A 15,971-nucleotide genomic window follows, 5' to 3' on the forward strand; every position below is an offset into this window, starting at 1 on the left:
ACATCTGCAAAAACTTCCCATTTTCACCATTTTCCATCAAACTTTCCTAAATCTTTACAGTCAGGCAATTCTTCATATTCAAGCAATAACATCAAGTATGTAGTAATCAGTGAGCTGCGTGGTCATGAGCTGCAGCTTTAATTACATGTGGCAATACCTAGGAGAGTACAGTCTGAATCCTAGATATATCCAAACCCAGTCAAAGTGAGAAACAGGGCATCTAGTACAGTACAACGCTTGCTGAAGTCAGTGCTGTTGATAACTTACTCCTTTTGGCTTCAGCACAGCTGTAACAACCTGGGTTGGATGAAGATCTTGCCCAAATATTGACAACCAAGTATGCTCTGCCTTAAACCTAAGTTGTTATCATTGATGCTGTGTGTGCTTTTCAAGTCGTCAGTGAAGAAGTTGTTGGCTCTTTCTCCAGCAGTGCAGTCTTTTTGTTTTAAAAGCAAAGCTGTCACCTTAAAGACCTGCAAAACCTGATGTGTTCTCTCTAGTAAGAGCCTCAAAGGCACTGGCTTTTGATGTTTATGAGATTTCTAAAGCTTTTTTGGTTATCCGTTGTGTGAAAATTATTTAGCACTGGTAATCCAGGAAAGAAAAGCCTGCTACCTTTATCCACACTGTTTGAACAAGGATCTTCAAAGCTGTCCTCAACATCAAAACAGCTGGCTCTAGTTTTCCATGAGTTACCAAAAGCAGAAGCTGAATCTTCCACAGCTCCAGTGACTGTTCTGAAGTCGTCAGTCTGGATGTTATTGAAGTTGCCACAAAGACCTTGTGTGGGTAGCAGGAAAAAAAAAGCAAAAGAAAAGAAGAAATCATTACATGAGTGGAAAAAGGAATGGCTTCTAGATGAACACTCCTAGCTCTGTAAAGGACCTCGCCTGAGAGAAGCCCGTTTTCCTTCAGAGACTTCCCAGTGTTCCCGCAAATCAGACAGGACCCTGTCTTTAGAGTGTAATTATTATTTTTCTGCATTACAGTAGCATTTAGTGATAGCACAGAGATTGGAAGCTGCTTAAATGTGCTTCAGTAAACACTGCCAGATAGAGAAGTGCCTTCCCCAAAGGCTTATAAGCAAAAGAAATCGCAAAAGCAAAACAAAACGGGTTGGAGAGACAGGATGTAATCCCATTACCCGGGTAAGAAACAGAAGCACAAAAGCTTAAATGATGTAGAAGGAGATTGGTGGCAAAACCAAGAACACAGTCTGCATCTCGCAAGTCTCTGATGAAGGCCTGCTTTTACAGATAGAGTTTAGAAGACCTGCACACACTAAACATCACAGAGATTATCTAATTTTCTTCAGCAAATTGAAGGGTTTAGCCAATGCTTTGTTTCAGGAAGGCTATAGATTTAACCCGGGGTTCTAAAATACCAAAGTCAACATAAAATCAAATAATTTGTTCACTTAAAGTGATAGACCAGCAGCGATAACTCAGTTTAAGAGCAAACTGAAAGAGCATGATGTGTCTTACCAGATGTGCGATTCTGATAAGAATGATCGACTGTTATGGAGAGCTGCATTACAGGTTTCATTTGCACTCGAATCCGTACTCCAGTTGAGCTCAAGATTTTGATGAAAAATGTAGAGGGTCTGAAGATGGTAATGCCATCTAAAGAGGAAAAAAAAAAAAAAAGAAGTATGCACCTGCAAATCTTTATGAAGCTGAGTAAAGAGGAACTTCCGTTTACCAGTGCATCCAGTGTGACACAGGAATTCCCAGGGAGTCCCAGACCTAGCATCCACCTGAGTCAAATGATCTAACAGTGAGCAGGATCATGTTCTTTTCAGAGAAAGGAGCAGGAATCCCTCTGTAAATAGATGTAGGCTCATCTGGGCAAGATGTGAAGAAGGACATTTACCTTTGCTTACTGGCAGCTTCACAATGAAATTGTTCATGTAGATATTTCCACAGGAACATATTTTTATAGTCTGCAGGGAAAAAGAAAAAAGAAAAAGCACACAGTAGTGAATGCATATGACATGAGACAGACAACAGCAACCTGACAAGCTTCATTAAGCATTAAGAAGTAGTGTCTTCAAAACATGATCACTCTGGGGTCAATGCAACTCAGTGTCTGGATGCTGTACAGTAACATAGAGCAAATCTCCAGGCCATAACAAAAAATGAAGAACCCTCTCCATAAGCAACAGCTTTGATTGAGTGCTCTTACATACCTAAGGGGTTAGTTATCTTTTTGAGAACCATGTGTGAGAAGTTACGTGTAGGTTTGGATCCATCTCATTGGAAATGTAACATACCCAAAATGAGAGCTACCTGACTCAAACTCCCTCAGTAGCCAATGGAGGGAGACAGGCCCCTCCAGAAGAACACCTCATACCTTAGGTGGGCTGACTTGTCCTTTGGAGATCCCTATCTTCCTTTATTGACCATAGAAAGAGGTTAGGATGTTGGATCTCCTAACAAGGTTAGGACTGCACCAGTTAAATATTAGGTGGACAGAATGAATCGGTATAACTTTAGGGGTGCATAAATACCAGCCCTAACTTGGCTTCCACTGAATTCAGTTTGAATCATGGCGTAATCTTCAGTAGGAAAAGCCTCTGGCCTTCCTTTGGAAAATTCTTCTACTTCACCCATTACATTAGGAAAAACCTCAGGACTCAGAACTGTGGTAAAAAGAAGGGGATCTTTTCTTGTAGAAATCTCAATCTTTCAAAAACAAACAAGTGAAAAAGTTTGAAGTCATGAAAAGGAGAGGGAAAGCCTACAAGGATAATTTTTAGCCATCTACCTCTAAGGAAAATGGAAAAGCCAGAATCCAAAAGAACTGGAAAGGAAATAACTCTCTTAGAACAAAACCAATAAACACATGCACCGCATCATCTGCTGGTCTCAGGACTGCAACAGACCAAAATGAGTCCACAGTGTTAGACAAATCCCATCTTTGAACCTAAGTAAAAGTGACATATTATGTGTCACTAATTAAAGCAAGTTACTTACAGTTCTTCCTAGTGTGACTAATACATTCTTTAAGCAAGTCATTGTCTTTGATGTCCCACACTGGATGATCTCTCCAATCACCACAAATGTGTCGTCAGTATTCTGAAAAGATGTGAGAAAAGGGATGTGCAGACATTGTTAGCATGTTACAGAAAGGGAGCTAGAAGAGAAAAAAGGTGTCTCTGAAAGGCTAAAATGGAATAATGAAAGAACTGGGGCATTTAATCTCTAACTGCAAACTGCTTTATTTCATTGCCAAAATCAATAATGTTCACTGCCTTTCCTCTGCACTCTGTTTCCTTGCTATCAACCTGTGAGGATCGTGTGTTTGCAGACAGTCACGTGGAATTCAATCTTTTTGCAGGAATTTCTGCTCATCCACTTCCTTTTGACAGTCATACATGAAGAAAGCTTCGGGAGAAATGCTTAAATCTGCACTGATACATCCAATAAGAAAATTAATTCATGAAAAAAAAAGATGTAAAACTATGTTGAAGCTGCAAAACTTTGATGCTAAGCATCAAGCAATTGACTTGCAATCCATCGCAAATGGGAAAATTTATGGGGTTTAAGACTGAGCATGTGTTGAAGTGCTTTACTGGATTGGTGCCATTTAATTGAATTAAGTCATATAAAGCTCCAGCACAACTTAATGCCTCATGCTACTCAAGAGATTTAGGAGTGAAATGGGAGATTGTTCATACCTTAGCTAAGACATAATGGCAGTTGCCATGAAAATTGAATCTTTTATTATCGAACGTTGTTATATGGAATCCTCCATCTATATTGCAACTTCCAGAACAGGGCAGAGAGATACAGCTCCAGTGGCCTCCTTTGCAAGTACTGTACGAAACCCAAAAAGGAGCAGTTAGAATGAACATAGCTTTAAAGGAGCAAAGGTGAGATAACGTCTGTAACTGAATCTGCACAGATGACACCCTCTTTGTCTTTTTAGCTTGTTATTCGGCTGCTTATTAAGTCCCTGTGAGAGGAAGACTTTATATTAGGCCCTTGAAGTGTGAAGGTTGAATGCCTCTCGGTGAGAGAGTTAACTGCACTGGGCTTCGAACTAACTCCTTCAGAGAGACACTGAGTTGGTCAAGCAAGAAATGCTTTTCAGGGTCTAAATTCTTTAGTTGACTTTTTAAAGAAAGAAAGAACCTCTCTGAGAGATCTTGCAACATTTTATGCTACTGATGCAACTGTTCAGCAAGTTGCTGATGCAACATTTCAGCAACTAATCGTGGAGGACCTGAGATAATGAGCAGTTACAATTCTTCGAGCTGTGCACACGAGAGGAGAACAGCCTGGCCACATTAGCTGCGGCTTTGTGAGGAGTAAGCGAGGATGTGGCTAGATGGGAACCACCCAGAGCCCATCAAGCTCAGTTCCTCAAAATTGCAAGTTTTGAGTATTTCCTCAAAATGCAGGAAATATTAGATCCAAAGGGGTTTGCAGAACATCTGGCCTACCCCACCATGAACCACAGCATATTTCATTCCTCCCTGTAGTAAAGGTTAGGCTTATGGTCAAGAAACGATGCTGCATAACAGGAGCTCAAATAACACGACTCAAATAATACGACTGTTCATTCACTAGATGGATATCAGAGTAAGAAATAAAACTGTTTTGAGAATAATATACCTGAGGTCTTATCAACTTTCGCTGGTGTAGAGTGGAGATGGGTACAAGCTATGGGGCTTTTTTCTAAATAAAATCATTCTCAAGGATCGGGACTTTTGAGATCCAGGCCTTGAAACAGCCTTTTGTAGATCTAGAGGTGGTTGGAAATGTAACTCATGAACATGGTATGATGCCTTGCCTCACTTTAGTGGCCAATGCCTCTGAACTAACCAGTGAACAGTTTCATTTTTCTGCATTCTGAAATCTTGAGCTCAGTTTTTGCTGGCAGTGCCAAGTGAGGGTGGCAACGATATGAGGTTGAGGATTACCTCTAAGTTTTCCTGTACTGTTGAAATTCAGACCCAGGTTTTGCATTATTATTTAAGACAAATGTTAGGAATAGGAAAAAAAAAAAGGAGAAAAGAACAGAATACAACTCATCAACGCTCTGAAATAAATGCCTCTGCCTTGTTAGTGCAATCAAGTTCACAACAGTACCAGTTTTGGCAGGGAGTGGAGTAAGTCCCTCCAGATGAGTAGATTTTGCCTTGAAACATACAGGGACAGCTGTCTCTGGGGATGCATTTTTTGCCACCGAGGTCATCAAGGATAGTTCCTGTTCAGACACATTGGTTAGTTAATATTCCTTTGGTGAGACTGGGAAACACCAAGGAAGATTAGAGTAAGGAAAAAACTCTGGAGTATTCAGCATTTCTGTAAATGAATGGGATATGTTTTAAGGAAAACACCGCACCAGGCCCTTTCAGGTGTTAATGGATGGGAAACATTTCTTACTGGAGCTCAAATGAGAGCAACACAAAACCCAAAGGATATCTCTGCATGTTACTGGAATTTGTTACTGTGAGCAGGATTGTCAAGTGCCAGATGGCAAGGATGTCCTTTTCTAATAGTGAATCTAACAGAAATCAGACCCTCGCCTTAGCCCCTACTTCATGTGCAAACTTAGACATGCACGTACACGGCAACGCATTCATATTACGTGTGACAAGCTACAGCAAGATCCAGCCAGGAGGCACCTCACCAGACATCTTCACCTGCATTCTTACTGTCTAGAGAACACCTCTCCTCTTTCAACATCTGTACCATTTTCTTCTGCCTAGTCCTTAGAAATCTTTCCCTCCCCTCCTCCAGTATCAGGATCTTGAATCTTTAGAGATCTGGTTCTTCCAAGAAGAAAGTTGTTAAATTATGCCAGAAAAAACAGTTTATTCATTGGTTTTGCTGTAAAATTTTAAAGAAAAAAAAATGCCACTAACTGAAAGGGAACAACCTCCCTCTTTGTCCCGTGATATGTGTAACCCATTGGAAGAAGTGAACTGCCTTACCAGGGGGACAGAAACAGCCATCCGTACACGGGGCTTTACAAATCTTGCTTCTTTCTGGGTCGGCACATGTGTCAGCACAGGAGTTTCCACATTCCATGTACTCCATGTTGTTTGGACATCCCTGATCTGCAAGACCAAATGAAAATGGGGTACGTTAATGATGCATTTATAAGAGTTCTCAAATCATTGTATCACTACTCAATTCCTTCTTCCTCCCCGCCCCCCCCCCAATCTCATTTGCAAAACTTTGTGTCCAGATGTGTCATGTTTGTTTAACCTCTAAAGGAACTTTTTGTGGTCCCTTTTACTTCATCTTTGGAGACAATGGTACTGCTGGGAAACATGAGTTATTTCACATTATTTTCCTAGCTCAAGGTTGGCTGAAGTCCTGATAGAAGCAAAGGACACTGGAATCATTTATGGAGTCATAATAGTTTATTTTTGCCTGAAGCATCAGTCATTCTGGCATTAATTTTCTGTCCCAATCCACACCAGCAGTTTAGGAGAACTACCTGTAGCCTTCCCCCTGGATTTACAGTGATCTCCTGCTCGGTAGCTGCAACTACTGAGTATGAAAGCACAGGCTAAGCTAAGGACAAACACATTAGACTTCTCAGTCAGTTCTTCTGACTAGATGTCAACATTTAAAACAAGGCTATCTATGAGTTAACTGTGCATGGTAAAATTCAAAAAAGAACTGGAGAAAACTTAGCCACAAGGAGGAGAGGGACAATAAGAAGATATAGTTCTAATTTAAGGAGCAAAATCAAGTTAAATTTGTAGAAGATTTTCCATTAACAATGTTTCTGTCAAAGTACTTCTACAGATTGATTCACAGTAGTTAACAGAGCTCCTAGCTTTGCTCTGCTGCAATAGGAATACATGCGTATATGTCTGACCTGAAAGAAATCTCCAGAGCAGTAGCTACTTACAGCAAAGTTCTTTGGTTCTCCATTCCCCAGGGTCTCCCTTCCTGAGGACACAGTCTCGAGAGTACTGGTTTAAAGTGCTGCATATGCAGCTGGAAACAAAATCAGAGTGAGAAGAATTAACTGCACAGTGACACATATCCTCAGTGCAGGTCTCTACGTAGTCATCAAATGCAACCACTTTGGGGCAGTTTCCAAAATGGGACATAAGTTTCTTGCATCTTTTTTTCTGTAAAAAAGAAAAGAAGAGCAATGTTTGACATTTTACCAACTTTCAGGTTTATGGATGTGCATCCCAATTTTTGATGACACAGTTCCAGGGTCACAGAATAATTCAGGTTGGAAGGGACCTCAGGAGATCATCCAGTCCGACTTTCTTGTCATGAGGTCCTTTTTCTTGGACTGGAAGCTGTCATTCAATTGTGCATTTTCCCGCTATCTATTTCTTTAAGACTATAATAGGATACTCTTTCAGCTCAATATTTTGCTCAGATTCATGGGTAGAAAAATTCAGTTCAGTGCATGCTCTATAATTAACACTTGTTTCAACACAGTCTGTCCTGTAGTTCAGGAGGATTTATACTTCTTGGCCACACATACTTACATATTTACTGCATCTATCGTCTTCTCTCCTAGGATGTCTTCCAGTATGGTCATCTGGACTCACATCAGCACACTTTTCTGATGGATCCTCTACTTTGTGGAAGTTCCCAAACTGCCTCGGATGCATTTTATATCCTGCAAAATCCCCAGACGCCTCTGAGTAACTGCCTGCAATTCTTTAGATCAGTTAATGGGCTATAAAGATGCGCTTAATCTTTGGGCTCTAAGGCAGTATGCTCTTCACCAAATGCCCAAATTTAACCATGGCATCCATATTTTAGAGGATGACAGCCTGATATAACTTCTGTTGAGCTAGAGCCAGGAACCTGGCACACTTGTATCAAGGCCTGCTGTCAGCCTGGGCACCTATAATCAGATGAAAGTCTTGACCTTTCTATTGCACCTCATCACTTCCAAAGACTTCTGTTCGTTATGGGTGTATTTGATCTTACAGAGTTTTGTATTTGCATGTGTAACGATCATACATTTTAGTTTGCCTTCTACTATCACAACCTAAAGTACAGCGTTAGATGCATATATTTGTAATCATCTGGAAATCTATTACTTTTTGCAGGCTAGAGAAGATGGGAGGAGGGAGCAGGAAGACAGGCACATAATACATGTATGTAACCATTACGCTAGCTAGAAGGGTGCATTTTCCCAAAGCATTACCAGGCACTCGATGCTGGATGTGAGAAATTTTTCTGACAAAGTTTAAAATTCATGTATTTTTATGGAGAGTATGCATAAATTACCATTCTCTGATTTTTTTTTTTTTTTAACATTTTAATAGACAGTTTTCTGACGAGGTCTATTCTATACTGGCTCAGTCTTAACTGCACTTAACTAAGTGCAGGCCTGAGAAAATGAGTTCCACAAAGGCATTGTTTTCACATGCTTTACCACTAACTTTTCTGGAAACAGAAGCCCTTCTAAAGCCCTGAGCTCTTGGAGCCATGTGATTTGCCAAGGATCTCAATTGACATTAAAGAATATAAAGAATAAAGTTCCACGAAAAGTTACTCTGTGCAGAAATGGGGTTTTTCTTTCTGATAATTTTTTCTTTAAGAGAAAGGAGTCTGAAAGTGAGAAGAAATTTTGGACCTTTATGTGCAGTGGATCTTAGCCTGGGCAGGCAGACTGACTGCTGCCTGCTCAGCCCAGGGAGAAGGATGTGTTCAGAGCAGAAAGGAGGAACATGGGAGGCCACCTGGTCCCCGGGTGTGGGAACCTGTTATCTGTGGAACCAGATGCATAAAAGAAGAGCCTGTTTTTCTTAAAGCAACGCTTCTCTGTAGCAAACTGTTTCTTCAGAAAAATTTGAGCCAGCTTTAGTTTTTACCTATTGCGTTTGTGAAGTAAAGGGCAGAAACATGACTAGGATGCATCCAAAAAGCTTAATATGAATTATGAAATATGAAAATGAAATCCAAATCTATCACTACAAGTGGTATTTTTAATCAAATCTCAGGATTCTTTCAGAATGGGTAAGGTAGATGGCAATATTTTTCTGGTGACCTAAGAAGCCCAGGTATCACATGAAGGGATGATGTTATAACTTGGCTTCAGTCCTGCAGCTAATAGCCCGGGATGCAGGTTTCTTTCCGCTCATACAACCTGCTGCGGGATTGTAGCCTTCGCTGTTTGCTGTTTTGGCCTTTTTCCAGTTCAATGCAATATCTGAAGGTGTCAGTGGATGGCACCATGGTTTCTGCAAAGATGATCGGTGAAATCTGTCTGTCTCAGTGATGATGCTTTCATTTCATTAGAGATGCAAAAATAATCACACTCAATACCCAACTGTAAAATGATGAAAATGGAAGGACAGAAAATGCACTCATGCCTTATTTGAGACTACAAGTTCCTTAAAGTTTGCTACTCCCAGTGGGAAACCTGGCAATGTTGCTGCATGATAGCCAGGCAATTAATTTGGGTCAAAGAGGTTTGAGACTCTTGCAAGTTTGCAAAGAGCAGAGGAACCCAAATCATCCCAGAACCTCTTAAAATACATCTCCTGTATATGGAAATGTTCATGTATTTCAGACTGTCTGTTAGGAAATCTGAAACCCTGCTTAGAGGAAACAGATAACAAGTTTTGTGTCACGTATTAACAGTTCTGTTCTATGTGGAATATGCTGTATTCATGGCCTACCATCCAAAATCAAATCATTCTTCTCATTGCCATCATAGTTCCCACACAGACCACATATTTTCTCTTTATACGTTTCTTCCAGGTCCAGCTACAAAACAAAAGGAAAGAGGAAACCCAGAGTTTAAAGGCTTTTCCCCACCTCAGCAGCACACGTTACAGAGTGGTTCACAATAGAAGAGCGTAGTAACAGAAATGCTCATTACTAATTTGCAGCGATCTCCTTTTCCGTTACAAACCTGCCATAAAACTTACCTGCAGGCAGGTTGAATTTAAATGGGAAGGTAATCTTCTAGCAATTGTCATTCCTAGCTACTAAAGAGCTAACTGAAGCATGCTGAATACTGGACTAATCCTTGGAGCAGTGTCTCCCAGTATAGAGACACTGGTATATAGACATGTGGTAGGTACCTCTTGCAAGGTACCACAGCTCCACTCTGGGCAGGTCAGATAACTGTGCTCTGATGCTGGATGCTGCAGAGAAGCAGCTTCTCGTCAGCTTTTAGCCATATCTAAGGCTTTTTCTAGTTATAGGCTAAATGGAAAACCTCATAGCATTTCTAGGGGTGGGTCTGTCCAGCATAACTTGTTCTGCCCATACTTGGGGGCAATAAAGAGCCAGGTTAGCACATTATTGCCTTGCTAGGTAAAACTATTGCACCTAATCACTCCTACATGCTTGGAGGGTAGTACTGACGTCACCCAGGTCCACCAAAAAAAGGCGGTGCTTTTCCTACAAGTGTGTCACCCTAAAATTGTGTCCACTCTACAGGTGGTGCCTGTAATACTTCAGGTATTAATTAGTACAGGGGAAGGGGGGAAGCAAATACTTCGTTAAATCAGAATTTGAATACCACTTGATTGCTTCCTGATTTTTTTCTCTCTATTCACCTTCTACCCTCTCTCTGTGTCTCTGAACTGCAAAACATGACATAAAACTTTTATTTACTTAATCTCAGTCCTGATTGTGGAGGAGAAGTGTTCACACCCAAAAGTGTAAATACACTGTTGCAGAAGAGGATATTTTGGGGTGGATGTATAGAGGGGATCTCCGGCATAGCAAGGTTTTGCAATGAGAGAGGCCAAGGTCTGAACTGGCCACACGGATTAGTTTCCCACACAAGACGTGCGTCAAGACAGAGGGTAACTAACAAGTCAGAGCTGGAGGGACTAGCTGTGCTGCTGCCGGTGTGCCGTGGAGGAAGCAGATAGCTACAGACGTGCTATCTCTGGGGTTAACCATGGCACCTTTTGTCACATAAAATTAGTTGGGAATGCCTGGGTGTTGTGACTCCATGTCCCTGCCCCATGAAACTATTACTTAGTCTGGTATGTCCCTAACAGCGTATGGATACAGTGATACCTCCCCCCACAATCTCTTATATCAACACCGTGCCCGCATCCAGCTCTGCTTTTCATCATTGATGAGGTTCACCAAGAAAAAAACAACTAACTGGCTTTTCATACTAGGAGAGTGTCAGCCCAGTTCCACTTGAGTGTCAGGCCCAGCTTGGAAGTGACTTGGAAGTAAGCACAGGTGTCCTCAATCAGGATGCTCTTCAAGCTGAAGGGCATGGGGATCCTGGAAATTGGAGCGAACAAAACAGATTGCATTGAAAAAAAGACTGATGAAATCCTCTCAGAGATATAGGAAGAAAAACCAGAGTCAAAAGGAGTTAAATAAGCCATGGGGACATTCTTTTCAAGGTCAGCCTTCATCCACACAATGCCTTAAATTTAAGTATGATCACCTTGTCCACTGTGACCTTTTACCAACCTTAATCCACAACACAATGTATTTTGGTCATGAGTCAATACTACATTAGCCACTCGACTGATACCAATGCGGCTATGCTTGTTTACATATCCTGAGGACCTAACCCAAAAGGTTGTAAGGAGCAAGATCACAATACTGGGAAAATGGCCCTCCACGTGAGGATACTGCAGGTTCTCATCATCCCTCCAGGCTTTCTTTGACATTTGGGATTCACAGAGGTGTGAAGAGAGGTCTGTTCTGTTACTCATGTACTGACGTGACTCAGACCTACATTACTTTTTCATGTCACCCAGACAATTACCGTTCATTTTCCCAGAGCCTGAAAAACTTAGAAAATCAGAAAATGGCTAAAAGATAGGAGATTTCTTGCCCCTTTGATTTAGAAGATACATCTCGGCTTTGCTACTATAATTACAACTGAGTGATGCTATTCTATATTTGGTTGTTTCTAGAAGGCTGTCAAGAGAAGACAGCCCATATGCTTGCAATTTTCTCTCCAACAAGATTGTGAGGGTTCTTCCTGGAGTCAAAGCTTGCCTTGGCCCTTCATACCTATATGCTGGAAGCAGGTCACTGCCCTTCTCATGAGGGCTGCCCTTAAAATTGTGCCCAACTTTCAGCTACTGTTGCATATGGCTTTGCACTTATGGAGTACTTTTACCCTTCTGTTTGCAGTTTGCTTTCTGGTTCATTTCAGTTTGGAACTGAAGGTGTGGATTTTGACTTCTGAAACTTCTGTCTTTTGCGTAAGAAGATCCCAAGGCAAGCTGTGATCTGCAAAGCAGTGCAATTTTCTAGACTAACCTATCTGGAAACAGAAAACTTTTTCTAACCCTGAACAGCCAACATACATCAGTAGGGTTAGTACCACAGAAATAATATTTTGAGAAAAAATACAAAAAGTTTCTACAAAATCAAAACCTTCTATAAATAATTGATTTTATCTCCTTCCCTCCACCCCTCCCTCCCAAATCAAAGCAACATTAGGGAAACCTATACCTTCTGTTTTTATAACATACACATTGTCTTTTGCTTAACATGTTGGTGTTGATCCCTGGGAGATGTAGTTTACATGCTTCTTGCCTCTTCCACCACTACGGGGTGGACTCTCCACAATACCCTGTTCAAAGTGCTATGAACATGTCATACACAGCCATTTGCACCTCTGCAGAGTAAGGTCACTTTCTAGACAGACTACCTGTTGGTAATACATAGCAATAAAACTGCTGCACAAGAAAACAACAGTATGGTCTTTACTCACTTCTTCCCGTTCACTGTGATGCCTGTCTCCTTCACCTCCAAGATCACTCCATCAATGGTGACACTGAAGTAGATCAGGAAGCTATTCTTGTCACTGCGCCTGATTTGGATGTTGAAGTCCTGGTAGCTGTCGTTGCAGTGCGAAGCGAAGACATACGTGCAGGTTCCAGGAAAAGTGAACTTAACATGGTCAAATGTATGAAAGTGGAAATTGCCCCAGGTGGCACATTCACTCCTACTGACAGTAGAGACCTGGACTAAAGAAAGAGTCATAGGAGGGGAGCTTAGAAATTCACCTCACATGAGGTGTTTTCCTTTTTCTTTGTTGAAAAACATTAAAAGAGAGATTTTCAAAGGCAAAAATGTTAACCCCTGGAAGATACTAACTTGTGGGAAGGAGTTTCATCTCACTGAACTTTTGAAGTCCATGCCAGAGATACCTCCAATGTGAGCAGATGAGCCCAGGCTCCTTTGAAGTTAAGTGAGAAGCAGAAGAGGTCCAGCTTCCCTACCTTACATATCTACCTAGGAAGAGGATGCTCCAAGACTGCATGTTTCTCTCCATTGTCTATAAAGGTTGCTGAGGGGTGCCAATATAGCATCCCTCAGCATTTACACCGTAGATACATTTACACTGTAGATATCTAAAGTGAAGTGAGGGGAATCCCATCCTGGCTGCCTAAATCTCACTTCTACTTTTGAAATCCTGCTTCTTAACACAGGCAAGACTTTGATCCAAAGTCTTGAATTGAGTCCCTTCCAGGAGATATCACAGGTGGCATGACTCTTCAGCAAAATGGCAGTTGAGGCTGCCACCAACTTCAGCAGTCGACTCAGAGCTGCTTGTTTTTCATCTCAACCAAAACTCATGTCTTGGACCTCTGAGTTGTACCTCTGTCAAAGGTATTGATACATACTTTAAGTGCACATAAGACGTCACTTCAGAAAGTAGTTTTCATATCCCTGAGCTGCACAAAGCCAATATAAATCACCTTGAATTAAGTAAGATATGCTTGCTACAAAATGCTTTTAGCATTTCTTCCAGGCCCATATGAAAGAATGACAAATGAAAATCGGGAAATTTCTTTGTGTTCTTTATGTAGCATGTTTAGGAAAAGCAACATAGCAACATCCATCAGAGATCAAATCAAAAACAGTCATTAATGTACTCAGTGAACGCTAAAATATTATCAAATATTCCTACCTAAGAACCAGCAGGGCAACACTGAAAAATTCAGATCTTGATGTTAGAAATGTGCAACACAAACTCAAGTGCCAAGAAATCCTTACAGAAACAGCTTTTTAAAGGGACAGTAATTTGCCATAGGTGTTTGCAGCACTAAAATGGAGAAGGGAAATTTAGCACTTTTCTACACAATAATGAGGGGAAATGAGAAAGTTTGGCTATTCTTGGAAGTGGAGTTGCTAGAATTACTAAGACAGCAATAACTGTCACATCAATTGTTTGTGTATTAAGCAACTGTGAAAAGTGTAAGACATTCAAAACCAAACCAGGGAGTAACAGTGCAGCAGACCACAAAAAATGTGATTACTAGTATTTCATACTAGTCAATCAAGTCTAGCAGGCATTATGGTAACATACTTCTTCTATAAAGAATATATGTGAAATGTGTTGAAAAGGCTGCCTCCATTTTTTTATGATGCAAACTGCATCCAGAGAGTCTCCTCTTTAAGATTAGTCACTTAGGATATAAAACAGTTGATAAACTACCTAGTAGTGAAAGAAAAAAAGTAAAATAATTAAATGGTTGACATTAAGGATGAAAATCTACAATGTTAAACAGTATCTGGCGTGCCTACAGTGCTTACATGAATATGTCACACATTTCCATTTGACAGCTCTATTTGTCACCTATGGAGAGCAATATGTGAGCAAATAATCTGAGAATTAAATTTTTTTCTTACCTATCTGAACGGGTTCTTTGCCCTTGCAAAAACTCCACATTAGGCAGAAGATCCAAAATGACCTCCCCTTTTTTATTTCCATCTTGCCATGAAGCGGTAACTTGAAAATCCTTCCAGGGAAGTGTTTTTTTCTTGGCTTATAGGCAGATTTTTATAGTCCGGGAATTTGGCGTGAGAACAAAACATTGATGGCAGGGTCCCCGAAAGGTGGAGCTTCATTCAATTTTCTTTTAGTGGTTAGTGTTTAGCACCCAGCAACCTCCTGTCTTTCAGACAAGACAAGTATCCAGTTCCCCTTTGCTTTATGTGGAGACAGAGAGCTGTCCTTTTCTTATTTCCTTTCTTTAATATAGGTCCCCCCACCCCCCACCCCTACAGTGTTGCTTTTTCTTTGGCAACAATAGTTTTTCTTTTTGATAACATCTGATTAGTAACAAGCAATCATTGCCCTCTTTCAGAGCTTTCCTCTGGCTTGCACATCAGCACAGTCCCCCAGCTCAAAAAAAAGTGTTTGTTGCCTCTGCTAGCTTGATGGCGACTTCTGAATGTTAGAGCAAAAAATATTGTAATGTCGGGCATAACGTATGGTTTATTTAGAGAAAAAACTTCTGGCAGCAGGGCAATGTCCTTTAAGAGGTGTATCCAAAATATCTTACAAAAAAGGCCAGAGATTTACTGCTTCAACAGACCAGGAATGACATTAGTCCACAAAGTGCAGACTTCTCACCTCTACCGCACAAATAGGATTAAATTGCGCGAGTCAGACATGGGAAGTTAATGTGTTCTTTATGCACTCATAGGTGGTGGTTTCTCCAACAGCACAAGGGAGCAATGCCCAAGTCCCACCAAAATGTAGACCACAATTCATTCCTTCACCTCCTAAATCACGCTGTTGCAAAAGGGTCCCTTGGTGCTATCAGAGTGCTTTAATACCCTGTCACATACCCATAGAAAAAAAATTCAGCGGGCTCAGTCGTGAGCTGATCTACATCCCACTGTAGGACAGTTCTTAGAGATCCTGTCACAGATGTTTGATGTCAGTAATTTTAGGGTTTCTTTTAGAGATTTACTTGCTCTGTCGGCACAAGCTGACCCAGCATTTCTTCACCTTATCCGTGCCGTGAGACATTCCCACACTTTCAAATGCTCCCTGCCCCGTTGGGAATACACTAATGCCAGAATGATTGCCAGTGGTAAGTGGGCACAAATACAGTTTAAAGTGGACTTAGGTTTCACCCTAGTTGCAAGTCCTCCCGTTGAGTCTGCCCAGGCACTCACTGGGGAATATGCATGCCCTTTTATCTGGTCGGCAGTAAGCTGGTCCTTGAGAACTGTGTCCTGCTCACTGTTTTACCAACTTTTCGGCATTTACAAAGTTAAGTG

The 15,971-nt window shown here is 41.1% G+C and overlaps 1 protein-coding gene across 1 annotated transcript in view; it reads right to left on the reverse strand.

Moving 5' to 3' along the window:
- Window positions 1–14,680, reverse strand: part of LOC104079441 (mucin-5B) — a 45,421-nt gene extending 30,741 nt beyond the window's left edge. The window contains exons 1-13 of the mRNA XM_009581479.1: window positions 14,589–14,680; window positions 12,664–12,919; window positions 11,093–11,207; window positions 9,629–9,716; window positions 7,478–7,611; window positions 6,877–7,102; window positions 5,945–6,070; window positions 5,097–5,214; window positions 3,680–3,818; window positions 2,976–3,077; window positions 1,873–1,942; window positions 1,485–1,622; window positions 616–780 (exon numbers count right to left, since the gene is read on the reverse strand). Coding sequence (XP_009579774.1) covers window positions 616–780; window positions 1,485–1,622; window positions 1,873–1,942; window positions 2,976–3,077; window positions 3,680–3,818; window positions 5,097–5,214; window positions 5,945–6,070; window positions 6,877–7,102; window positions 7,478–7,611; window positions 9,629–9,716; window positions 11,093–11,207; window positions 12,664–12,919; window positions 14,589–14,670 — 1,759 coding nt within the window. The 5' untranslated portion in view covers window positions 14,671–14,680. The remainder of the gene's footprint in view (window positions 1–615; window positions 781–1,484; window positions 1,623–1,872; window positions 1,943–2,975; window positions 3,078–3,679; window positions 3,819–5,096; window positions 5,215–5,944; window positions 6,071–6,876; window positions 7,103–7,477; window positions 7,612–9,628; window positions 9,717–11,092; window positions 11,208–12,663; window positions 12,920–14,588) is intronic.
- Window positions 14,681–15,971: the final 1,291 nt, after the last annotated feature.

This window comes from Fulmarus glacialis, unplaced genomic scaffold (genome assembly GCF_000690835.1).
Source record: "Fulmarus glacialis isolate BGI_N327 unplaced genomic scaffold, ASM69083v1 scaffold8607, whole genome shotgun sequence".
In the NCBI taxonomy this organism is placed as follows: Eukaryota; Metazoa; Chordata; class Aves; order Procellariiformes; family Procellariidae; genus Fulmarus; species Fulmarus glacialis.